The sequence below is a fragment of the Heterodontus francisci genome, chromosome 12 (assembly GCF_036365525.1).
Source record: "Heterodontus francisci isolate sHetFra1 chromosome 12, sHetFra1.hap1, whole genome shotgun sequence".
Classification (NCBI taxonomy): Eukaryota; Metazoa; Chordata; class Chondrichthyes; order Heterodontiformes; family Heterodontidae; genus Heterodontus; species Heterodontus francisci.
In genome coordinates this window covers 83,556,255-83,583,552 of record NC_090382.1, presented here as the reverse complement: position 1 = coordinate 83,583,552, position 27,298 = coordinate 83,556,255, and the positions used below count along the sequence as shown (strand labels likewise).

The window sequence follows — 27,298 nt, the reverse complement described above, 5'->3', positions numbered from 1 at the left end:
CCTGATTCTAAAGCTGAGTGGGTACCCACCAAGGTGAAATTATCTTTGCTGGTGGAGGGTCCAAGAGAATCCTGGGAGGTGCATCTTCTGAGTGGTCCTCCACCTCAGAGGTAGATGGCTGTCCTCCAGTGGTTGCAGACCCCTGTGAATAGCTACCTGCATGACAGAACACAAACATATGTGGGTTAGGCTGTGCAGTTCTCCTGATGCCGAGAGTTATGTGGGTCTCCAACATTGATGCGCATGCCAATGGGAGACAAACCTCACTCTCTTGCACAGGGAGTCCAATATCACCGTCGCCTATTGAGTAACCGCCATTAGTGCCCACCAGCTCCAAGGCCTCTTCCTCGGTGGAGGTAAGTGGACGTACATCTGGGATTCTTCTGCTTGTCCAGGAAATCTCCCTTCTATTATGGGTCCTCTTGTCCTGCAAGAGGAAGGATGAAGATGGTTGAGAATGGCACAGAGATCAACATGACAGTTCTGCTCTCTTCAGCCCCTCAGCTCCTACTGGGGAATCTGATGTCTGTCGTGCCGACACTTGTTGTTATGGGAGTTAAGGAGGGGGTGAGCTATGAGGGAAGGTGATCTGTGGCCGAGAGACATCCATGTATCTGTCAGAAAGAGACAGAATCCTAGCCATTCAGCCAACGCCACATCTCTGCTACCCTCCCCATGTCGTGCAACCTCCCGCATACTCTAGAAGGCGATTGGTATGGAACACTCACCTTGGCAGAATGCAGGAGGTCGTTGACCCTCCTTCCTGCACTGGACCCAGTCAGGTGACCCCATGGCTGCTGACCTCCTCTGCAATCTCCACCCAGGCTTGCTTGGTCAGGTGGGAGGACCTCTTCTTGCCATCATGGAGGAGAAGAACCTTCTGCCTTTCCCTTGCAGCCTGGAGGAGAATCTGCAGGGAGGCATCACTGAACCATGGGGCAACCCTATATCTTTGCTCGGCCATCGTCTTCGGCCCACCTCGGCAGGTTGGGGGGGGTACAGGAACCAGTCAGACAGGGTTGTAGGCTGCACCAAGCCAACAATGTGTTCAGAATAGGAGTGAATGCAGGGCTGGCAGACATTTAAATATGGTGTGAGCACCTGCTTGCTCCAGAGTCATCTGAGGCTGTAATCAATTAATAATCTCCGGCTCCACCACATGAGTGGGGGGACCCGCGCTTCCGCTATGCAAAATGGGCACCTGCCGCGTAATTGTGGTGGATGGGCACCCACATGACAGACTGAAATGGTGCCATTTACCAGGCCCGCCTTCAATCCCGGTGGCGGGCTCATTAAATTCAGCCCCATGTGTCTTTTTCAAAACTGAAAATACTTTGCAAGGAGTCAACCCATACAAGAAGTCTCACTTTAAACAGATTCGTAAAAAGAAGCCAAATCAAATTAACTATAGAGTATGAATTTGAATGAAGTGTGTCAAGACCACCCTATTGCAAAGCTGGCCAACAAGGTGGACTCCTATAATAAAAGCAAAATACTGCGGATGCTGGAAATCTGAAACAAAAACAAGAAATGCTGGAATCACTCAGCAGGTCTGGCAGCATCTGTGGAAAGAGAAGCAGAATTAACGTTTCAGGTCAGTGACCCTTCTTCGGAACTGACAAATATTAGAAAAGTCACAGGTTATAAACAAGTGAGGTGGGAGTGGGGCAAGAGATAACAAAGGAGAAGGTGCAGATTGGACCAGGCCACATAGCTGACCAAAAGGTCACGGAGCAAAGGCAAACAATATGTTGATGGTGTGTTGAAAGACAAAGCATTAGTACAGATTAGGTATGAATACACTGAATATTGAACAGCAGCAAGTGCAAACCTGAAGAAAAACAACCTGAAAAACACAGTGGGTAAGCAAACTGAACAAACTAAGATGAAATGAAATAAATGCAAAAAAAGATTGTAAAAAATGTAAAAAGGAATGTAAAAAAAAGGAAGAAAAAATAACTAAAAATGAAAGTAAAATGGGGGGCTGTCATGCTCTGAAATTATTGAACTCAATGTTCAGTCCGGCAGGCTGTAGTGTGCCTAATCGGTAGATGAGATGCTGTTCCTCGAGCTTGCGTTGATGTTCACTGGAACACTGCAGCAATCCCAGGACAGAGATGTGAGCATGAGAGCAGGGGGGAGTGTTGAAATGGCAAGCAACTGGAAGCTCAGGGTCCTGCTTGCGGACTGAGTGGAGATGTTCCGCAAAGCAGTCACCCAGTCTGCGCTTGGTCTCCCCAATGTAGAGGAGACCACACTGTGAGCAGCGAATACAGTATACTACATTGAAAGAAGTACAAGTAAATCGCTGCTTCACCTGAAAGGAGTGTTTGGGGCCTGGGATAGTGAGGAGCGAGGAGGTAAATAGGCAGGTATTACACCTCCTGCGATTGCAGAGGAAGGTGCCCTGGGACGGGGACGAGGTGGTGGGGGTAATGGAGGAGTGGACCAGGGTGTCGCGGAGGGAACGATCCCTTCGGAATGCTGACAGGGGAAGGGAGGGGAAGATGCGACTGGTAGTGGCATCACGCTGGAGGTGGCGAAAATGGCGGAGGATGATCCTTTGGATATGGAGGCTGGTGGGATGAAAAGTGAGGACAAGGGGAACCCTGTCACGGTTCTGGGAGGGAGGGGAAGGGGTGAGGGTAGAGGTGCGGGGAATGGGTCGGACACGGTTGAGGGCCCTGTCAACCACAGTGGGGGGAAATCCTCGGTTGAGGAAAAAGGAGGTCATATCAGAAGCACCGTCATGGAAGGTAGCATCATCAGAGCAGATGCGTCGGAGACGGAGAAACTGGGAGAATGGAATGGAGTCCTTACAGGAGGTAGGGTGTGAAGAAGTGTAGTCGAGGTAGCTGTGGGAGTCAGTGGGCTTATAATGGATATTGGTAGACAACCTATCCCCAGAGATGGAGACAGAGAAGTCGAGGAAGGGAAGGGAAGTGTCAGAGATGGACCATGTAAAGGTGAGAGAAGGGTGGAAATTGGAAGCAAAGTTGATAACGTTTTCTAGTTCGGGACGGGAGCAGGAAACGGCACCGATACAGTCATCAATGTACCGGAAAAAGAGTTGGGGGAGGGGGCCTGAGTAGGACTGGAACAAAGAATGCTCGATATATCCCACAAAAAGACAGGCATAACTAGGACCCATGCGGGTACCCATAGCGACACTTTTTACTTGAAGGAAGTGCATGGAGTTGAAGGAGAAGTTGTTCAATGTGAGAACAAGTTCAGCCAGGCGGAGGAGGGTGGTGGTGGATGGGGACTGGTTGGGCCTCTGTTCCAGGAAGAAGCGGAGAGCCTTCAAACCATCCTGGTGGGGGATGGAGGTGTAGAGCGATTGGACGTCCATAGTGAAGAGGAGGCGGTTGGGACCAGGAAACTGGAAATTGTAAAAGGTGGACTCCTAACTGCTCTATGAAATTGTGCACAAGTTCTCTCGCAGGCTACCCAGCATTTCCTGGTGTCTGCTCATCTTTGGTAGCCTTGGCCCATCAAAGTCTGCAACAGAATCACAAAATTGTCACAATGCAGAAGGAGGCCAATCAGCCCATCATGTCTGCACCAGCTCTCCGAAAGAGCATTCACTCAGTTCCATTCCCCCGCCTTCTCCTCATAACCCTGCATATTCTTCCTTTTCATATAGCTGTCTAATTCCCTTTTGAATGCTTCAATTGAACCTGCCTCCACCACAATCTCAGGCAGTGCATTCCAGACCTTAACCACTCACTGTGTGAAAAGGTTTTTCCTCATGTCACTTTTGCTTCTCTTAGCAAATACTTTAAATCTGTGCCCTCTCGTTCTCAATCCTTTCACAAGTGAGAACAGTTTCTCCCTATCTACTCTGTCCAGACCCCTCATGATTTTGAACACCTCTATCAAATCACCTCTCAGCCTTCTCTTCTCCAAGGAAAACAGTCCAAACTTCTCCAATTTATCTTCATAACTGAAGTTCCTCATCCCTGGAACCATTCTCATGAATCTTTTCTGTACTCTCTCCAATGCCCTCACATCTTTCCTGAAGTGCGGCACCCAGAACTGTACTTTAGGATTGTACCCTTTATTGTATATTGTCTCTCCATTTTTTTCCTACCAAAATGAATCACTTCACATTTCTTTGCATTGAACTTCATCTGCTACCTGTCTGCCCATTCTACCAACTTGTCTATGTCCTTTTGGAGTTCCACACTATCCTCCTCATAGTTCACAATGCTTCCAAGTTTCGTATAATCTGCAAACTTTGAAATTGTGCCATGTACACCAAGGTCTAGGTCAGTAATATATATCAGGAAAAGCAAGAGTCCCAACACTCACCCCTGGGGAACTCCACTACAAACTTTCCTCCAGCCCGAAAAACATCCATTAACCACTGCTCTTTGTTTCCTGTCACTCAGCCAATTCTGTATCCATGTTGCTACTGTCTTTTTTATTCCATGAGCTATAACCTTGCTCACAAGTCTGTTGTGTGGCACTGTATCAAACGCCTTTTGAAAGTCATGCACACATCAACTGCATTGCCCTCATCAACCCTCCCTGTTATCTCCTCAAAAAACTCCAGCAAGTTAGTTAAACATGATTTTCCCTGAAGAAATCCATGCTGGCTTTCTTTAATTAGCCTGCATTTGTCCATGCGACTATTAATTTTGTCTTGAATTATTTTTTCTAGAAGTTTCCCCACCACTGAAGTTAAACCGACCGGCCTGTAGTTTCTGGGCTTATCTTTACAGCTTTTTTTGAACAAGGGTATAACGTTTTCCGAGTCCCAGTCCTCTGGCACCACCCTCGAGTCTAAGGAAGCCTGAAAAATTATGGCCAGTGCCTCCGCGATTTCCACTCTCACTTCCCTCAGTATCCTTGGATGCATCTCATCTGGTCCTGGTGGCTTTATCCACTTTAAGTATAGATAGTCTATCTAATACGTCCTCTTTATCAATTTCAAACCCTGCTAGTGTCTGAATTACCTTCCTCTTTTTCCATTACCTGGATTGCATCTTCCTTGATAAAGACAAGAATTAGTATGCGACCTCTCCTTCTGGCAAGCTGGTATCTGTAGTCTCCTATCCCTTTGTCCTTAATTCTGTGCACTGGTACCTGGTGAGGCTGCCACATGCAGATCCCTCCACTAACCTAATCTCTTAAAAAAATGGAAAAACTTGCATTTATATAGCGCCTCTCGTGACAGGACATCCCAAAACACTTTAAGTCAATGAAGTAGTTTTGAAGTGTAGTCACCGTGTGTAGGAAACATGGCAGCCAATTTGAGCACAGCAAGATCCCACAAACTATGCTAATCACGATAAAATCTGTTTTTCTTTAAGTGTTGTTGATTGAGTGATGGCTATTAGCCCTTCTTCTTTGAAAGAGTATCATGGGATCATTTATGTCCATGTGAGAGTGCAGATGGGCCTCAGTTTAACATCTCATCCAAAAGATGATGCCTCCGAAAATGTAACACTCCCTCAGAACTGCACTGGAGTGCTAGCCTAGGTTTCTGTGTTCAAGTCTCTGGGGTGGGAATTGAACGCAAAACCTTCTGGCACCAGAGTACTACCAAATGATTCAGGGTTAGCACTATGTCAGTATCTGAGCTAGTGGATGTGAGAGTTTGATCAAGTGACGGTACATCATCATGCTCACTCTGCTTCTTTTGTTCCTCAAGCTCACAGACTTCCACATTCCGTTGAGCTGAAATGAAAGTGGGACAAAGGTTAGGTTGTGGTGTGAGGGAGAGCAGAGAGGAAGAAGTGTGTGTTGAAAGCATCTACAGCTTGTCTTGCAAAGTGTGTGGGATGAGGAAGAAGACAGAAGAAAGAAGGAGAATTAGATACAAAGAAATCGTGCTCGTCATATCCTCCAGTATCATCATTAGTCACAGCCTCCACTCTGCTGCTTCCCATTACTTCACGCACCGTCTCCTCAGTTGGGTAAAGCACATGTAAGGATACTGGCCTGTTGCCTCATGTTAAATGCCACCTTCTTCTGTAAGAAAGAGATACAAGCATCAATGACAGTCTTATGAGATGTGTGGGTAATATGGCTGTCATGGTTGAATAGCTGCCAATGCGTATGTGAGTTGTGGGTGAACGTTTGTAATAGTGCTGAGTGTGTGAAGGTGAGGTGAATAATATTAAGTAAAGTATGCTGTCCTATTTACAGCAGAGCGCAGGGCAGTGGGGAAGGAGAATGCCGTGAGTGTCACAATAAATGAAGCTATGAGTGGTGCAGCTGTGATAAGAAGCCAATTGAACAACACTGTTAGCTTGATGACTCTTATCAACTCATTAAACTTCTTCCAGCACTGCATCCATGGCCATGGAACATTGCTGCTGGAATTCACCTCGCTCATAACCTCTTCCAGCTGCCTGCATATCTGATGCCTGGATGACTTCCTGCTCCCTGATGGGTAGAGGATGTCCCTCTTCCCCAACACTTCTTGCACCAAGGCTTCCAGTGCAACAACAGAGAATCTTGGTGCACATTCCCTCACAGCTTCAGCCATCTTGCTATAGAAGCAATTGAACCACTTCCTGCAGCCACAATGCACTTTCCCTTTAAGGCTGCCTCTCATTTGCATTGTGGCCTTCCAAAATGCAGCACCCTCCACAACCCCCATTCATGCATGCAAGCAAAGAACTAGCACTAGCTACAAGCAGAAATCATTTTAATAAGCAGGAAGCATGGATTTTGTGTGTTGCTTGCAACACTATTAAGTGACATGGTTACTTTCTCACCATAATCATTTTCTCAGCACATTCTCCCATGGTATCGAATTTCTAGGCCAAGAAATCCAACACCTGCATAGTTGGTGATTATTGGGCCTGATACATTTTAAAAATGCCTGGTGATAACACTAATTTAAATCAATTACATTTAACTCCAAATTGTTTACCTCAGTATTTTTAAATATAAATAGCAGAAACAGAATGCATAATGAGAATATATTTATTTTTAAATTCAGCAATTCTGACAGAGGGTCTGGATCTAAAATGTTAACCAGCTGATCTAGTGATCGACCTGCTTTATATCACCAGCATTTTTTGTTTTTAATTCTTTTTACTTCATTACTCTTTACTTATCTGATTAGCCTAATCATTAACTACAAATCAGATCTCACAGGTCTTGTTGTGAAGGTTAAAGTGGAAATTTTACTGGAGGGAGAACACTTAATCTAATTTATATACCTGAGGAGTGACTTGTAAAAATGGGTTAAAACAAAAACCACAATATGCTAATTAGTGTCTATCAAAGACCTATTTAAAGAGGTCACTGTGTGTTCTAAACTAACAACAAAGATGACATTTTTTCTAATGAAATATTAAGTTTCCTCACTAGTTTCTAGTGTTGAAACATTAGATGTTATTAGAGGAACTGAGCCTTTTTGACATTTTAACAAATCCAGGAAGGCAGGGCCGACTTAGTCAGCTGCTCCACTCGTCAGCCTACTGCCAATCAGATGCAGAGTTTATTCTCGGGCATAAGCCTGGCTATCTCAGAGTGGGAGGCTCTGCTGCTTCGTTACTGGATGAATTCAGTAGTGTGAGGTACTGGACTGTATTCTTGGGGTTTACAAAGTGTGGGCTTGGCATCAAGCCACCTTTTTTTTTAAAGCAGCACGCAGATGATTCAAGTGCTGTAACTTTTGTCCCTCCCACAAGTATAAAAAAGATTTTCACATCCACAGCTGCTTGTTTCGAATGGAAAGTGCCCAAAGCTGCTGCTGCACCAAGGATGCTGAATGTTTGAGGTAAGATCTTCTTAAAGCAGTTCAGCAGTTTCATCTCTTGCTAATAAAGAAATTTGGATTAATACCATTTTATAGATCTTATTTCCTTGTAGGTTTTGTTCTGGTTTCTTTGGCAGAATATTTTTGTATGTATTCCTTTTATTGGAATCTTGTAGTAATGGAATCTGTGAAAAAAGGTTTAAATATTTGGAAGTAGTTATAGAACAGATTAAGAAATCTGATGTGCTTATTACATTGTATACTGTGCAATATTTACATGTATCAAAATGCATACATTTAGAAGGGGAAGGAGTAATTTATTTTATTGTGGTTAAGACCCTTTCTTAAGGTATTTTTCTTCTCTTTGTCTTTCTCTGAGCCCTATGCAATTATGAAGCATTCTGGCTGTGAGGAAGGATGGACAGCCTATTCTCAGGTCCTTGCCAGTGTTGCTGTGAAACCAACCATTATAGATGCCCAAGAGCAGTCTGGGATGGCTGTCATTTAGATTCTCCCTTCTTCTGTGTGAGAAAGTACCCATTTCTTTTTCACAGTGACTGCCTCACAAGTAGTACTGGGTGCAGCAATGTAACGTGTGAGGAATTGTGGATTAAGCCCTGATCCACTATCCTGTGGCACAGTACATTGGATCTTTAGCAAGCTGTATCACTACCCTGCTCACTAGTAAGATTGTTTTCTTATACATTATACCCAAAATTAAAAACAGGCCTAAGATCATTATGAAATATCTTCACAGTTTAGGTTTAAAATCTGATCAGCGTGCATGAGTAAACTAAAAATGCTAAGGCACTATTAATGGGCAGAATACTGAATAGAGATGGCAGGCTTTGCAACATCATTCATAATGTTACTCTCCAGGACACTGCAGGAAGGGGTTTAGCTCATTCATAAGAATACTTTGGTGTGAAAGAGGCTTAAACATATTGTTGCACCTTTAGTGAAACTAGTAGTTGCTTTTGCCAGCTTTTGATGCATAGTGCAATATATTTTCCATATATACAAAACATGAAATATTCATGGTTAGAGGAAGGGAAAAAGTAATTTACCTAAGTCAAATGGGTCACCTTCAACAGTTAAAGTGGTTGTTCAGATTACTACAAGTGAATTCTAATTGGATCCTTCATTTCTTTCTCCTGGGGGATTTATTGTATCATGACGGTCGAAGTTGTTGTAGAGAATAACAGCTTTCTTTTTCTGAAAACCAGACAGAAGTGAATGGATGTGACTTTTCACCCTTTATCTTGATGGTTCTGTCTTTGGATCTCTTTCTGTATCCACATGAATGTGAATATTGATTGTCTGTTTAGACCTGAGCCCCTACTCTCATTTTTCCTTTTCAATTATTTTCAGGTCCTGCTCTTTTGTTCATTTTCTCTCTTGCTGCCCCTCCCCCACTACTCTCGCTATTTAAAGCACATTGGAATGTTTTGATATGAAAGGCACTGCAAATTGTTGTTGACTAAGTTTTGGTGTAACAATATTTGTTTCGGAACACTGAAATTTCATGGTGCAGTGTCTCAGAAACCAGTTATTCCACATAGTGGTAATTTTGTGAGGCTTTTAATCCCATATGTGGGTTACACAGTATCTTGGCGCATGTGTGAGGCTGAAGTACAGTACTTTGGAGTACCACAAGTTGTGGTGCCACACTGCCTGATACTACAGTCTTAAATAAAGCTAGCTGGTATTTCTCGTACATATTTCAGTATGACACACAGTGGTATTTTTTGAAAAAGTGAGATAAATCACCTACTAAAATCAGTAAGAGATTTACACTTTATGACCATGTAGCTGAATTATAAATTCTATCTAGAAAATATCTGGTTTCTATTAAAAAAAAAAAATGTCATTCAGATTATTGAGAATATATCCTGTCTGAAAAATTGATTTGTTTTTAAGTTTATATGAATATTACAAAATGATGCTGCAAAAATGTTTGGCCAGGAAATTCCTCCAAGGTAAGGTCTAGAAGTTAGACCTGAAAATGTGTTCAATTCCATACCCATTCTGCTGATTTCAGGTTACACTCAGGGAGTTCCAGGTTTTTAACCCAGCGACAGTGAAGGAACGGCAATATATTTCCAAGTCAAGATGGTGTGACTTGGAGGGGAACTTGCAGGTAGTTGTTTTCCAATGCCCATGTTCTTCTAGGTGGTAGAGGTTGGAAGATTCTGTCGAAGTTGCCACAGTGCATCTTGTAGATAATACACACTGCTGCCACTGTGCACCGATAGTGGAAGGAGTGATTGTTTAAGGTGGTGGATGGAGTGCCAATCAAGCAGACTGCGGTGACCTGGATGCTGTCAATTTTTGTCTGATTATGCTCCTAGGAAGCACCTTGGAATGCTTTACTATATTAAGGTGCTATATAAATGCAAGTTGTTATTGTTGAACCTTTTCACATTTGGTACCTGGTACCATTACCTGGTATCAGTATCAAACAATCCCATGTCATCCATTGCACAAGACTAAACAGAGAAAACCTTTGGCTACTGTGTCTCAATGATCTGCCTTATTACCAACCTCAATGAACCACCCTTATTGTACCAATGTAACCTTTCCATTTCCCACACCAATAATACCGGTATATGACTTCCTCAAGGCTGAAGGCCGATCCTATGCTGAATTAAAGATAGCTTTATATAGTGTTTTTTTTTTATGTACTCAGAACAGTGAATATTTTTAGGTACATTGAAGTCAGTGCAATATGCTTTAACTGGACCAGCATTCTAAGTTTCCACATATTTCTAGGAAAAGAATTTTATTGCTGCCTGGAGATAAACTTACAAATATATGCTCCATTATATACCCAGCTACAGCTAGCACCACCAGTACAATGCATAATCTGTGCATTATGTGAACGTGTTAATGTAACGCAGTAGGTACTTAACTCTATCAGATCCTGGTAATCTGACTGTTGATTGTTGTGTTGCAATCATTTCTCCTTCATGTTTCCTCATACTTTAACGACACATCTTATTGTAATAAGATTGATGGGCAGGTTGGTGAATCATGTCGAAAACAGGCCCACCTAGACCGTGCAACTTCCAATGGTAATCCTGTCTCCCAGATTAAAGTCTGAACATACCTGTTAAAGGAGAGGATTGCTTTCATTCAATTTTAGGACTGCTTTCAACTTGCTTTACTATTATGGTGCAGTTAAGAGATGGCTGGAAGAACATGGGACTTAGGAGCATGAGTAAGCCATTCAGCCCTTCGAGCCTGCTCCATCATTGCATAAGATCATGGCTGATCTGGTTGTGGTTTCAATTCCACTTTCCTGTCTGCCCCCCATGACCCTTGACCCCCTTGTCTATCAAAAATCTATCTAACTCAGCCTTAAATAAATTTCATGACTGAAGGAGGCATAAGGTTAACCTCTAGTTTTCAGACACTTCAGTGGCAGCAGTTAGGTCCAGGAGGGAAGTGCTGTTCCGAAAAGTGGCAAGAGGATGCAGAACAGCATGACAAAGAAAGCCTGGTTGGAGTTGGCAGAGGAATTTAGTAGCAGAGGCATCACCCCAAGGACCTGGATGCAGTGTCACAACAGATTCAATGACATCACTAGATCAGGAAAGGTGAGTACTCTGCCTCCTTTATGCCATCTCCTTACCAGAACCAATCAAAGTACCTAAACTATAAAGAGCCTCATGGTGAGCTTGATGACCTCCTTGTGCTAGCATGGCTTCCATTATATCTGATCTGCTCAAGTATAGCAAAGGGGTCTCATGAGACATGGTTGAAGGGGTTGGCCATTATTCCTGAGCAGGCATTATTGAACATCCTTACCAGGTTGGAAAAGTGGGGTGTTAGAGAGGATGGATGCTGCAAGATGAATAAATCATGGTTGCTGCCTGGTAACCTGGAACCTACCCACATAACGCAATTGACGCGGTCGCATACAAGCTGCATGTTGATGGGATGAAACCCCTTGCAGCTCATGAAAGCCCCAGCTGGTCCTGAGGTGCACTGATGGCAATGTGAGTGTAGTCAATGATATCCTGCAGTTGGGAATGAGTCATTTCTGTGAACTCCAAAGCTCTCTTATTTTGACTGTTCTCAACAGGATACGCATTGACACCCTCTGGGAAATGGTGCGTTGATCACTTATTTGATGTACTTGTGGGTAGATGACTGCAAAGTCCTTAAGACCTTCCCAGTAGCAACCTGGAAGGTTCCTGAGAGGTGGAGGTTCAGGGCAATGGTAGTCTTCCCAGCCACTGACATAACGTGAACCCCTGGGGCAGAAGACAACTTGCTGCAGAGCTCAGTAAATACCTGCTTGGGACAAGCATAGCCTCCTATAATGCTGCTTCTCAGACAAAAGTGATGCTTGGCATGTAGATCCTTTTGGGGGGGGTAAGGCCATCTATGAGCAGGCCCCCTCACCTATAGCCTTCTGCATGTCCAGCTACTGCTCTCCCTGCATGTTGAAGGCTGTGCTGTTGCAACTGTCACTGTTGCTCTTCTTGCCCCTCTTGAGCATCACCCATCCTAAGGTTTTGCAGTTTCTTGAGGGTGAGTAACCATTTGCCTGTTAAAATGGAGGCCAAAGTATCAGGAATCAACAATCTGTAAAGTGCCAGAACACTCCGAATCAAACAACCCCAATTACACTAAGATGCAACTGATCTGAGTTCCTGCAGTCGGGCGGCCACTTTGCATCCTGCAACCTACTCAATCTTCAGGCCAGGTTTCCTCTAATGACTGGCTGAAAGGTGGGACCTCCTTTTATTTCAGTTGAAATAGCATTGAGGTGCTAATTACATCATGGGACCCTAGGATAACATACCATCATCCTTTGGGATCCTTTGTCGACTTGAAAGTCAACAAGATAAAATGGCTGCAGGCAGGAACTGAGGGACCTGGGGCTGGTAAATCGACTTGCCTGATTTTTAGTCCCTCGTGCACACCATTCCTACCTAACAGAGTGGATGGTGGAGGGATTAAAATTGACCCTTATGTTAGTGTTACAGCCAGGTGAGACAAGTGTCTAGGGCTCCCTCTCAGCCTTCATCTGGTCTCACCATAACAGGGTTTAATTTTTAAGTGTTTTTAGCTCCCCCTTGGTGAATCCTTGTTCACCGCATTCCAATTGTAAGGCAAAGAAACCAACACAAACAGGTTTACTCAGGTTTAAAGAAAAGAAGGTTGAAATTTATTAAACTTAAACTCTCATTCGGTTGACGCCTACGGATACATGACTCGCCCACGCTAGCATGCGTTCGCGATACACACATGCAAATAGAGACAGAAAAGCGCAGAAGAAAAATAAAGTGGAAAAGTTTGAGGCAATATCTGAAGAGTTGTTGTTACGGCTCTTTGAGCTCACTGTAGAGTCCTTGATTGTAGGTAGATCTTGCTTTTCGTTGAGGCCCAGTATTCTTCTTAAATCTTGTTCGCTGTAGGAGACTTATCTCTCTTGGGGTTCATGTGTCTTCAATGGATTCAGAGTCTTGTGAGAAAGAGATGGGAGCAGACAGGAGAAATCTTCTCAGTCCAGGAGCAATCAGTCTTTCTGAGTTCAAACTCTGGCCAGTTCAACAGAAAACCCTGGAACACAGTCATGTGACCAGCTGGTCTAACCCGTCCTTGCCCTTGTGGATTGTATCCTCCTTTGCAGGCCCTGGAATGTGCTTCCTCACCTTCAGTGTCTGTTAATATGTAAATGTTTTTTTTCCAGCCACGGTTGATCTGTTTAACAAGTCATTTCCTCGCTCCAACAACAGTTAAAAATCAATGTTCATGATAAAATTAATATGCCTCATTCTTGGCAGGTAGGGGCCTAGCATGACAGTTAGACTTGTATTAATTGACCCTTGAGGTAAAATCTATAAACAGCTCATCATATATTAGATGCAGTGAAAAGAAGTTTTTGAATGTTCACAGCAAAACTAGTCAAGGATTCCAGTTAAAGTCAAAGTCAGCTTCCAACTGGTCATGAATATAAATCTGACAAAGCAATTGGCGTCAACTAGTGGATGTGCTCTAGCCTTTCTCTCCACCCGATGTTGATTAAGGATTATTTTGTATTGGCGGCAGTTTATCAACATGCAAAAGCTGCTTGGACTCAACGCAGTGAGCAGTTCATACCCAGATTTCCAAACTATTACTTTTCTCCAACACCTATTATACATAGCTTGTGAACATTACATTTCAGCTTAGTGTATAATATCAGTGGCTAAAGTTCCCTTCCATCTTTTAAGATGCAATAGTGAGGGTGTCAATTTGAACAAATGTATCTAGTAGAAATGAAGTAAGAGAAAAATATTATAAATTTAATATTTTGCTGATATTGTTGTCATGGGAAGTGAGAGGGGAACCTTTGTATACTTTCTCCTATTGAAGAAGTGTCTCTTTTACAATATTGGCTCCAGGAATAAAGGCAGGAAAAAATTGAATGTCTGCTTTGAGTAAGTGTTGGCATGATACTTTATTGTGATCCTTTTGTTCCAAATATAAATCTCAAACATCTCGTGCTGGGGTATGGTTTCACAGATTCTGGCAGCTCACTAAAATGTCATTCAAAGAGCCACTCTTCATGCATCACAGTTAATTTTGATCTTACCGTCTTCGAATAGCTATACATACTCACTTTTCATCAAGGATCAGTTGACAGTGAACAGGAACAGCAACTGATTTTAGCCATCTTAGCCCAGGACTAATTATAATGCAACAACTGGCTTAGATTCACTAACTCTATACAGCCCAGGGGCAAAACTTAGCATTTTCCTAATTACTTTGAGGTTAGTTCCATTTCACATAATGTACTTATTAATTGAGCAACCAGGAAAGCCCCAGCTGATCAAATAAATTTTACATTTGAAGACAGTACCATGTGATGGCATAATCAGCTTTCATATAATGTAAAATCGGCTACTGCTATAATATTTAATGTTTAAATAAAAGTGAACAGAAACAAGAAATAAAATGGCACAATAACTTTTGCTGCTATAGTTATGACCTGATAATATTTAAGTGGAGATTTGTGATCAGGCTACCATTCACTTGTTGCAGGTTTTTTAAATATCCTAAAAAATTCAAAAATTGTAACAGCCCTTTGATTAGGATTATTTGATAAGATATTTATTATTTTACTTATTTTGCATTCCCCCCTTGTACCACCCAATAGAAAAGAAAGAAATTGCATTTATGATTGCCTTTCACATCCTCGGGGCATCCCAAAGTGCGTCACATTTTGCTAAGTACACCGGGGACTTAAAGTATTACAGGCAAACAAGGCAACCAATTTGTGCATTGCAAGGCCCCACAAACAGCAATGAAATCAATAACCGGGTTATCTCTTTTGGCAGTGTTGGTTGAGGGTTAAATGGCAGTCATGGGCACTGGGAGAATTCCACTGTTCTTCTTGCATAATACCATTTAATATCCACCAAAGTTATTTAACATTTTAACATAATGGTTTAACATCTCATTGAAAAGACAGCATCTTCAACATTTAAGCACTTCTTCAGTACTGCAATGACATGTCAGGATGGATAATGTGCTCACGTCTCTGAAGTGGGGCTTGAACAAACAATCTTCTGATTCTGAGGCACAAGTGCCACCACTGAGCCAAGATTGACACTTGGCATTTATATAGTCAGGCAGATGATTTACACCCAGTTCTGTCTGTGATGCTATATGGCCAGTTGCTTCGAGATGCAGAAGTGTGGTCTAAGTTGACACATCCTCTCTCTGTCCTTGCCAGGAAGTGCTTAGCATAGGCTCTGTGCGTCTGTACAATTATATGGCCGATAATAGAAGTTCATGTTTTGGGGAATAGCTGGCAAGAATCTACTTTCTACTACTGTTTGATGCAGGTTCTGAAGCTCCAACATGTTGCTGTATTCCACTCAGTTCAGAATGGTGCTTTAGGAGTAATAAGGTAAATGTACAGGACTCTGTGAAAATACTGCAGAAGTAACTAATTTTGACTAAGATTTGATAAAATGCATTAATCTTGTTATAATTAAACCAGGTAATTATTAATAATTTGTAGTTAATTGCAAGGAAATTGAGCCTTGTGTATGCCATTAATTTATAATTCCTGCACTTGTATTGCATCCTTAAAATAAAAGGCAAGCCTAGAGAAGTACTTTCAGAACAAAGTACCCCCCATCAGTATTAAAAAAAGTGAGATTCTTTTGTTTTAATTTCTTATTTTTCCCTCCCTTGGAGACCCAACATTTTGAGATGCACTTCATATTGTTAAACATAGAAAGCAGGAGTAGGCCATTCGGCTCTTCGGGCCTGCGCTGCCATTCAGAAAAGATCATGGCTGATCGTCTAATTCAGTACCCTGTTCCTGCTTTCTCTCCAGATCCCTTGATCCCTTTGGCATTAAGAAATATGTCTATCTCCTTCTTGAACATACTTAATGACTTGGCTTCCACTGCCTTCTGCGGTAAAGAATTCCACAGATCCACCACCCTCTGAATGAAAAGATTTCTCCTCACTGTGACCCCTAGTTCTGGACTCCCCAGCCATCGGGAACATCCTCCCTGCATCTAGCCTGTCTATTCATTTTAGAATTTTATGGGTTTCTGAGATCCCCTCTCATTCTTCTAAACTCTAGTGAATATAGGCCTAGTCGACCCAATCTCTCCTCAAACGTCAATCCTGCCATCCCAGAAATCAGCCTAGTAAATCATCTTTGCATTCCCTCCATGGCAAGAACATCTTTCCTCAGATAAGGAGACCAAAACTGCACACAATACTCCAGATGTAGTCTCACCAAGACCCTGTATAACTGCAGTAAGACATCCTTGCTCCTGTACTCAAATCCTCTTGCAATGAAGGCCAACATACCATTTTCCTTCCTAACTGCTTGCTGTGCCTGAATGCTTGCTTTCAGCGACTGGTGTACAAGGACACCCAAGTCTCGTTGCAGCTCCCCCTTTCCCGATCTATCACTATTCAGATAATCTGCCTTTCTGTTTTTACAACCAAAGTGGATAACCTCATTTATCCACATTTACAGTATCTGCCATGCATTTGCTCACTCGGCCAACTTGTCCAAATCACATTGGAGCCTCTTTGCATCCTCCTCACAGCTCACATTCCCCCCTAGCTTTGTGTCATCTGCAAAATTGGAGATGTTACATTTAGTTCCCTCACCAAAGTCATTAATATATATTGTGAATAGCTGGGGCCCAAGCACTGGTCCCTGCAGTGCTTCACTAGTCACTGCCTGCTACCCGGAAAAAGACCTGTTTATTCCTGTTCTGTTTCCTGTCTGTCAAACAATTCTCAATCCGTGCCAGTATATTACCATCAATCCCATGTGCTTTAATTTTGCACACTTACCTTTTTATGTGGGACCTTATCACAAGCCTTCTGAAAATCCAAATTCACCATATCCACTGGTTCTCCCTTATCTATTCTACTAGTTACACGCTCAAAAAACTCCAGTAGATTTTTTTTTAAGCATCATTTCCCTTTCGTAAACCCATGCTGACTTTGTCCAATCCTGTTTATGCTTTCCAGGTGTTCTGCTATCACGTGCTTTATAATAGACTCTAGCATTTTCCCCACTACTGATGTAAGGTTAATTGGTCTGTAATTCCCTGTTTTTTTTTTCTCTCTCCTTTTTTTAAATAGTGGGGTTACATTTGCCACCCTCCAATCTGTAGAAACTGCTCCAGAGTCTATAGAATTTTGGAAGATGACGACCAATGCATCTACTATTTCCAGGGTCACTTCCTTTTAGTGCTCTGGGGTGTAGATTATCAGGCCCTGGGAATTTGTCAGCCTCTAACTCCATTAATTTCCCTCGCTCTATTTTTTTTTACTAATACTGATTTCCTTCAGTTCCTCCCTTTCATTAGACTGTTGGTTCCCTTAACATTTCTGGGAGGTTATTTGTGTCCTCCTTTGTGAAGACAGAACCAAAGTATGTGTTTAATTGTTCTGCCATTTCTTTGTTCCCCATTATAATTTCCCCTGTTTCTGACTGTAAGGGACCTACATTTGTCTTCACTAATCTTTTTCTCTTCACGTATTTATAGAAGCTTTTACAGTCAGTTTTTATGTTCCCCGCAAGTTTACTGTAATACTTTTTTTCCCCTGCTTAATCAATCTCTTTGTCCTCCTTTGCTGAATTCTAAACTGCTCCCAATCCTCAGACTTGCTGCTTTTTCCAGCAATTGGATGATACAACTGAGCTGTTAAATTCAGGTCTGTAGTATTTGAAATTACATTCTATAGCAGCACTGCCAGGGTTATCGTGCACCTCAGGCACAGGTTACATCACTCGTGAAATCACTTTTTAATATACTTTAATTCTCCCCATTCTTAATGTTAATGCTTTGGCTGTGTTGAGTAAGGACGTCTCTCTTTGACAGAGCTAATTTATTTCTTTGACGTCCTCATAGCGTTGAGTTCAGTCTAACGAGATATTCATTTTATCAAAGGAAAGGGAGCGGAAAGATTAGCTATGAATTTTTCTAAGTTTTGTGTAGAACCTGCAGTCAGTGCACAACTTGCCTATATGAAGACACATAGTAACAGGTACTTGAAATAATTCAATGTTTCTAGTATGCTGCAGTGAAGTTATGTATTGTGTTTCAAATACAATAGGATGCTTGTTGGTGAACCATTAAGACATAATCACTAAGATAAGTGAACCTTGGCTCACTAAAACAGAATGAAACACAGTATTCTAATGCTGAAAGACATTGCATGGTAAATGAAGAATTGAGCATTTTTGTAAAAAAGATATATACTTCCTGTCTTTTCTAATGGTTTCACTGCACCCATGCATTCTGGAGGCAAATGACCAGCTCTGATTTTTGCTGATTCCACTCTGTAATTGAATCTTGGGGAGTGCCTGAGGACCAACAAGGGGTGATTCTACCTGATTTTTCTTCGAGCCTCTTTCATGCTTCTAATGGTGGCACAGCTAAGACTGGAAGCTCAATTTGCAGCCAATAGCAAGAGTTCCATCAACCTGTATGATGTATCATTCCTAAAGATCCTAAAAATTTAGATGTTGGTAATAATAGGGAAATCAAATCTGTTTAAAGTAGATTTCTAATAGACATAATGTGGCTGTAGAAAAGGACATCACATTCCAACCCATGTCCTCCTCACTTGCTGGTATTCCCTTAATTTATTGAGCTCTGTAACTCTGCATGACAACTGTAATTGTGAAGTCCAGCTAGAATACAGTATACTCAGTTTTGCTTTCAAAATTATGTCAGAAAATGTTGGATCTGGTTACTTAACAATAACTTATAAAATGTTGAATATGGAAATATTAGTTATTTTCACTGTTCCAAAAATGGTTTCCCTGAGTTTTCATTTTCAGTAATTTTCTACTGGAAAGGGCAAGACTTACAAACTAGAAAGCAGCTTCTCAACTAGTTGCCCAGGTGCTAAACTAGAGTATAATAGAACTGAGTATTGGTGGGTCAGTGCCATTCATTATGACGCTGCTTTTATCCTGTTGATTGTATTATGAAATGGGTGAAGCAATAATTCAAGATACAAAGTTATTTTAAAGTAAACTTCAAATGTTTAGTTCAATGTTTATCCATTTTCTAATGCCAATGTTTTTTTCCCTTTGACTTTAATGACAATAACTATTGCTGCACAGTGACACACTAATAGAACAACCATTCTTTTAGTACACAGCTGAAATAGAATATTACATTTTTGTCCTGAACAATGACTGGTTTTGCTGGATAGTGTACACATTCTCCCAATGCAGACTTCAACATCCTCCTCACTGTAATCAAATTTTGAAAGGTAATCTCACTGATTTTTGTTTTTCCCTTTTGTGACAGAATTTTTTAGTTCACTCATTGAGAAGATGCAAGCAAAGGAAATCTTAAGGAATCTGTGGCTACTGGAATTAGATGAATTCAGCCAGTTTTTTCGTAATCTTCCTCCACCAACACTGGTGGGAATTGCTTCATTAGCAGCTATTGTAGCATACTGGTTAACTACCAGACCCAAAGCCCTGAAACCACCCTGCGACCTTTCACTACAGTCAGTGGAAATTGAGGTAAGTCCTGTCCAAGTCATTATGGCACAAAAGAACTGATAATATGACACTAACTTGGCTTGATTAGATTGTCACCTAAAGTAGTAGCTTTATACTTGCAGCACTATGTGGGTGAGAAGAAAACTGAAGTTTGGTTAATGCACACTTTTGACTCTGTCTTATTATGCCTCCACTCCTCTCACAGCATTGTAATGATCTTAAACAAAATCACAAACAATAGCCCCTATGATTGTGACCATGGTGAATAATCCCTCCTCATTCTCTTCAAATGCTTTGCAGCCAAAAACATGGTTAATCACACCATCATTCTCCAACCTTTATTCTCTGTTGTCCAACTTGCTTACATATCCAATTGTATCCAGCGCATCTGTAGAAATAGAAACAAAGTGCTGGTCAGGCAGCATCTGTGGAGAGAGAAGCAGAGTTAGTGTTTTGGGTCTGCAACCTTTCATCAGAACTGGCAAGGTTAGAAAAGAATTAAGTTTTAAGCAAGTGAAGGGGGGTGCAGTTTGATGGGTAAGAGAACAAAAGGGAAGGAGTGTCAGAGGGCAGGAGAGATTAAATAATAAAGCTGTCATGGAACCAAGGCAAAAGAGTGTGTTGATGCTTGTGGTGAAAGACAAAGCATTAGTCCAGAGGGAGTGTTAATGGGCCGAATAATGAGCAGCTCTGTCTGCATGAAAACCAGGTACATGGTTTAAAAAAAAAACAAAATAATACAAAAAAAAAAGAAAAATATAAAACAAATTTCAGTCATGCTCTGAAATTGTTGAACTCTGTTGAGTCCGCAAGACTGTAGAGTACCTAATCGAAAGATCAGGTGCTGCTCCTCAAGCTTGCGTTGATGTTCACGGGAACACTGCAGCAGGCCAAGAACAGAAATGTGGACATGAGAGCAGGGGGGTGTGGTGAAATGGCAAGCAACAAGAAGCTCGGGCTCATGCTTTCGGACTGAATGGAGGTGTTCCGCAATGTGGTCACCAGTCTGCATTTGGTCTGCTCAATGTAGAGGCAACCACATTGTCAGCAGCAGCGAATACAGTATACTAAATTGAAGGAAGTACAAATAAACCGCTGCTTCACCTGGAAGAAGTGTTTGGGGACTTGGATGATGAGGAGACAGGAGGTATAAGGGAAGGTATTACACCTCCCGCGATTGCACAGGAAGGAGACGAGGTGTCGGGGGTGATGGAGAAGTGGACCAGGGTGTCACAGAGGGAAAGATCCCTACGGAATGCTGATAGGGGAAGGGAAGGGAAAATGTGTCTGGTAGTGGTACCACACTGGAAATGGCGGAGGATGATCCGTTGGATGTGGAGGCTGGTGGGTGGAAAGTGAGGACAAGGGGAACCCTGTCGCGGTTCTGGGAGGAAGGGGTGAGGGCAAAAGTGCGGGAAATAGGTCAGACACGGTTGAGGGTCCTGTCAACCACAGTGGGGGGGGGGAATCCTCAGTTGAGGAAAAAGGAAGACATGTTAGAAGCACTGTTGTGGAAGGTTGTATCATCAGAACAGATGCCAGTTCTGATGAAAGGTCACAGACCTGAAACTTTAACTCTGCTTCTCTCTCCACAGCTGCTACCTGACCTGCTGAGTATTTCCAGCACTTTCTGTTTTTATTTCAGATTTCCAGCATCTGCAGTATTTTGCTTTCTTCTACAGAAATATGTTATCTCCCCACCCCTGCACTTTTATATTGGAAGTCCTCCAATGATTGAGTCTAGGCCCTTCCTCTTCTTCATCTCCATGCTGTCTCTAAGTGTCACGCGGAGCCAGCATCCATATGTACAGTGATAGCACTATGCTCCACCACTCTAATTCTTTTCTCAATCTTTTCACTGCTTATGTATTATCAGACAATTGTCTGGCATCCATTCTTCCAGCTAAAATAAGTCATTACCATTTTCTTTCTTTCTTTTTGATCTTAGAGCTATTTTCTGTTTGCCTTCCCTTCCCTGAGTCGTCTTGACATATATTAATTACACTCCAAAGGACAAGTGGGTGATTATGGTTGCAAAATGTGTGATGTCTTGTGAATGACTTTACTCTGCATTTTTTTTCTTCTTCTTGATGGGAAAGCACTTAGATTCTGCTCAGCCTTTCCCATACAATGAGAAAACTAAGATGAGGATTTCAGCATGTGGAGGATCATGGATCTGCTCAAACCTACATCTAACCATTCTGTGCTATCCTGTGTTAATGATCCCATCAGAGTTCTACACTACATTGCTTTAGTTTTATACCATTTTGAATTTAACTCGCTTGAAGGTGCACAAATGCTTTTGGAATTGCATTAGGGTCAAAAGTGTCAGTCAAGATAGCCTGAGATTATCTAGGCTATATGTGCCACACAAAAACAAATGTTTGGAAGGTTATTTCATTCATTACTCGTTTTATCTTTCTCAAGATAGCACGCAAGTCAATGAAACCAGCTAGTAGAGGGTTTGAGCTGTAGTATGTTTTTAACAAATTGATTAAAATTACTTAGTTTTATTTTAAAACTTCTTATTGCAGTATGTGCTCATCTTGTCTTATTCAAATGTCTGAGTAATTATTTAATAAATAAGCATTTTGATGTAATCGTAGAATCAATATAGACTGTGATGTTAACATAACCACGCCTTGTCCTATTTTAATGGATAACCGGTATCCAATAGTTCCAAAAATATTATCAATTTGTATCCTGTGAGTAGGTTAAATGATAATTCACAAGTGTCATGGTAAATCAAGTGATTTGAATGTTACAGCATACAATACATAGTATATTATTCATCTGCTAAGGTGGGACTGTACTCCTTCAAGGCCCTTTAATTTTTGTAAAGTGAAAACACTCCTCTGGTCAACTAGTGTTTAATTGTTGCTGGGCAGGGATCTTTGTATCTTATAAAGTGCTTGTCAGTTTCAGGCTGTAATTCAGAATCCCTCAACATCCAAAGATTGTTTTGCATTTGTAACTGTGTAATATTGGCACGTGATACACTTAACATTAAACAGGAAAGATGCAAGCATAATGCCATTTTAGAAAAAAATACATGCCAATCAGGCATGTAGGGCCTTCCCTGGGATTGAGGACCCTGGTGACGGAAGTTCTGCCTGCTGAGAGCTGCTGGCCAAAATAAGGCTGGCAGCTCTTTAACTGAGCAGCACCACCAGCTGCTGCCGGTAGAGCACTCACTGGAAGCCCTGGAAGCAGGCCACGGGTAAGTCAAGGCGGAAGGGGTTTTGCGGGATGGGGATCTTGGGGGAGGGGATGTAGGTGGGTCAGCAGCATGGGCTGCTGTATTTATACTTTTCCATGAATTTTTCCCTCATTATGATAAGGGATATCTGTATTGGAGAAGTGAAATATCTTTCCATTTTTATACCCAGTACTGATGCTCCCAGATCACTCACAGGCCAGATTCATAGTAAATGGTCTTTTACTCTGCTTCAAATAACTTCATTAACATCAAGCTCTTTTGAGATTGGAAATGCTGTAACTGTGCAGATGTGCTCTGTGTTGTGTGGAAGTTGCAAATTATTGAATGGTTTGAATTTTCATTCTTGTATTACTGGGTTCCTGGTGGTCCCCAGTCAATTTTTTCTATAATTCCAGTCAATACTATGAATTTAGCATTTGTAGGAGTAACCCACTTGCAGGGAGGAATTTATGCTCTTCACCCACATTGGGTTTGGTTGCGGAGAGCACGGGAGGGGGTACCCTGCCACCTTCCCACCTCCACCCAAATTAAGTCCAGGGTGGGAAGACCAGTGAACAGACTTCCTACCCCACCACCGGTTGAGGCCATTAAGTGCGCAATTAATGCCCAATTAACGGCCTCATTCCGCCACCACCAGTATTAGCCCAGCCCAGCCCAGCAGTGGGGAGGGAACTGTCGTGACATGGTGAGCACGCCAAGCAAACCAGTGCGGGTTGCTTGCTGGCTCTGGGGAGGGTGGGTGGGTGCCTCGTTAAAAGATACTTTGTGCTTGAATGAGAGACCCAGCATCAGGATGAAGGAGGCTCATGCTGCTGACTCACCTACATCCCCTCCCCCAGGATCCCCATCCTGCAAAACCCCTTCTGACCTGACTTACCCGTGGCCTGCTTCCAGTGAGTGCTCTACCGGCAGCAGCTGGTGGTGCTGCTCAGTTAAAGAGCTGCCAGCCTTTGTTTGGCCAGCAGCTCTCAGCAGGCAGAACTTCCGTCACCAGGGTCCTCAATCCCAGGGAAGGCCCTACATGCCTGATTGGCATGTAATCCAGCAGGCCTTCCCCAGAGTAGGCAATGCGGGGCTCTCACCGGCACTTTAGCTGGGGGCCCTCATCATCAAGATAATATCCACCCCCCCCACCCCCCCGCATATCCTAAATCACAGCCTTTTTATATCTGAAGTATGGTTTGCATCTATCCTCAATCTCAATGAAAATATCCAAAATAGAACAAAATACACATTCAGCAACAATAAAGCATACAGCCTCAACTGCCATGAAGGGCTTGGAGGAGAAGTGTGAGAGGATAAAAAAAAAACAAAGGGAAAGTGGGAAATGAGGTAGGGAGAAGTAAAGGGAAAGATGGAATGAAAGATAGACAAAGTGCGGGGGGGGTGGGTGGCGGGGTGAGAGACAAAACAAGAGGATTAAAATAGGAAATTAAGAATGATTCAGTTGACTGTGATGGTCAACCTTACATAAATTGACTTGGAGTATTCTCTCAGGATCAATCAACTGTGTAATAAAATTGTTGTAAAATGAAGCAGAATGTACAATTTTTAATGTAAAGTCCCGAAATTTTTCAGGGGAATATGGCCCATGAATATCCCAGGAATATATATGCTACAGCCTCCAAAGGAAAGAAATAACATCTTAAAGGAGTGTGTACAAAGTTATGTTTGTTGTCTACATCCCTGAAGAAGACCAATGAAGAGAAAGAAAGAAATGGCAGTGAAAATAAATAGAGAGCAGAAGAAAGGCAAATAAAAATATCTTTGCATTTAGGGAAGAACAGGATTTATTGCAAAGAAAAAAAGAATAAATAGGTTCAGAGAAAAGGAAAGTCTTTCACTTCTTTCATATATCAACATAACACGAACTCTGTATCTGAAATGCAGATTTTATAGACTGATGCTAAGTCAACTGCTTCTAAGATTTGTGGGACTGAACCTTCCAATGGAGGGAACAAAACTGTTCATCAAAACTGTTTAAAAATAGACATACTAATGAAGGTGACATAAATGAATTACTGTATGATTCTAAATTCATTATAATAGATTTAAATTTATCTTCTTTTGAAGAGATTAAATGAGTTCATGTTCAGACAGCATTTTCAACTAGTGGCTTCACATTCCAAAAAAAATCTTTCCAGATAAGTCAATGAAGAACATCCACTTGTATAAGTAGGAAATGGTTTCAGATAAGAACATAGAAAATGTCTTTTGGAGCAGTGTGTTGCATGTGTTCCAGTCATCAGCATTTTAGACTGGCATCAGTTTTTCAACCCATGAGTTGCTTGTTGGTATTTTGTAAGAAAAATCAGTTTTATCCAGAGGTTGTCAGTATCATTCATTCATTTTAAACTTGGGAATGGACCATACCAGAATCAGATTGGTTCAAAGGCAGGATTGCAATTAACCAGCCATTACTTTCTCTCATTATTTGTTTCACTAAAACATGAGGCAGAACATTCCCAAATGAGCTGTTGGTTTCTGCATGTCACAGTTCTAGTTGTATTTACTTAGATTTTCTCCCGAAAGAATTTATATAAATCCCTCTGCGGAATTTTTTGGAATATGCCTTACTGTCGTCTTTTATAATGAAGCCTGTTAGCAATTTTTTGAGATAAGGTGGATGTTCCTTGATGTGAATGCAGTAACTGGCTTTATTTGACAACTTGAGTTGAGTACATGGTAACAGGAGTAGGGCATTCAGTTCCTTGAGCATGTTCCATCATTCATTTAGATCATGACTGATCTGTATTTTAACTCCATTCACCTGACTTGGTTCCAGAACCCTTAAAGTCCTTGTCTAACAAAAATCTTGGTTTTGAAATTTTATCACCATGAGGCGTAACACTCTCTAATGTGTGGTTAAATAACCACCTTCTCCCTTCAACCCTCTGTCACAACTCTTCAAAATACCACAGGCTCTGTCTTCACCCACACATCTGTGCTCCGAACATCAGTCATTGGGAAAATGCTAGAATCTATTAAGGAAGTCTTAACAATGCACTTAGAAAAGCACAGTACGATTAGAACAAGGCAATATGGTTTTGCTAAAGGGAAATCCTGTTTAACAAATTTATTAGATTTTTTTTTTTGAGGATGTAACTAGTAGGGTAGATAAAGGAGAACCGGTAGTGTATACCAGGATTTCCAAAAGGCATTCGATAAGGTGCCACACAAAAGGTTAATAGTCAAGATAAGGGCTCATGGAGTTAGGGGGAATTTTAGGATGAAGGGGGAACTGATTGAGGTATACAAAATTATGAGGGGCTTGATAGGTTAGATAGGAAGAGACTTTTTCCCTTAGCGGAGGGGTCAATAACCAGGGGGCATAGATTTAAGGTAAGGGGCAGGAGGTTTAGAGGGGATTTGAGGAAAAAAAATTTCACCAAGAGTGTGGTTGGAATCTGGAATACACTGCCTGAAGAGGTGGTAGAGGCAGGAACACTCATAACATTTAAGAAATATTTAAATGAGCACTTGAAACGCCATAGTATACAAGGCTACGGGCCGAGTGCTGGAAAATGGGACTAGAATAGTTAGGTGCTTGATGGCTGGCACAGACACGATGGGCCGAAGGGCCTGTTTCTGTGCTCTATGACTCGATTAGCATGGATGGAGGATTGGTTAATGGACAGGAAACAAAGAGTAGGCATAAAAGGGGCATTTTCAACTCGGTAGGCTGTGAATAGTGGAGTGCTGCAAGAAACAGCGCTGGGGTGTCCGCTATTTACAATCTATATTAATGACTTTGATGAAGAGTCAGAGAATAATGTCTCTAAGTTTGCTGATGATACAAAGGTAGGTGGAAAGGTAAGGAGTAGCGAGAATACAGAGAGACTACAACGTGATAGAGACAGGTTAACTGAGTGGGCAACAAGATGGCAGATGGAGTATAATGTAGGGAAATGTGAAGTTATTCACTTTGGTCGTAAGAATAGAAAAGCAGAGTATTTTTTTAAAGGTGTGAAACTTGTAAGTGTTGATGTTCAAAGAGACCTGAATGTGCTTGTACAAGGAATGCAGAAAGTGAATATGCAGGTACAGCAAACAATTAGGAAGACAAATGGCATGTTGGCCTTTTATTAAGAGGGGATTGGAGTACAGGAATAAAGAAGTCTTCTACAATTATACAGGGTTTTGGTGAGACCACATCCGGAGTATTGTGTGCAGTTTTGATCTCCACATTTAAGAAAAGCTATATTGGAGGCTGTACCGTGAAGGTTCATTAAATTGGTCCCCGGGATGAGGGGGTTGTCTTATGATAAGAGGCTGAGTAAATTGGGCCTATACTCTCTGGAGTTTAGAAGAATGAGAGGCAATCTCATTGAAACATGCAAGATTC

The 27,298-nt window shown here is 41.9% G+C and overlaps 1 protein-coding gene across 3 annotated transcripts in view; it reads left to right on the top strand.

The window, feature by feature from the left end:
• Nucleotides 1-7,497: 7,497 nt before the first annotated feature.
• Nucleotides 7,498-27,298, top strand: part of LOC137375961 (long-chain-fatty-acid--CoA ligase 6-like) — a 118,152-nt gene continuing 98,351 nt past the window's right edge. Inside the window, exons 1-2 of one of the 3 annotated variants that reach the window (XM_068043761.1) lie at nucleotides 7,498-7,744; nucleotides 19,534-19,754. In XM_068043761.1, the coding sequence (XP_067899862.1) occupies nucleotides 19,560-19,754 (195 nt within the window). In that variant the 5' untranslated portion in view covers nucleotides 7,498-7,744; nucleotides 19,534-19,559. Of the gene's footprint in view, nucleotides 7,745-19,533; nucleotides 19,755-27,298 lie in introns of those variants that run through there. The other 2 variants (XM_068043762.1, XM_068043763.1) reach the window with 2 other exon arrangements.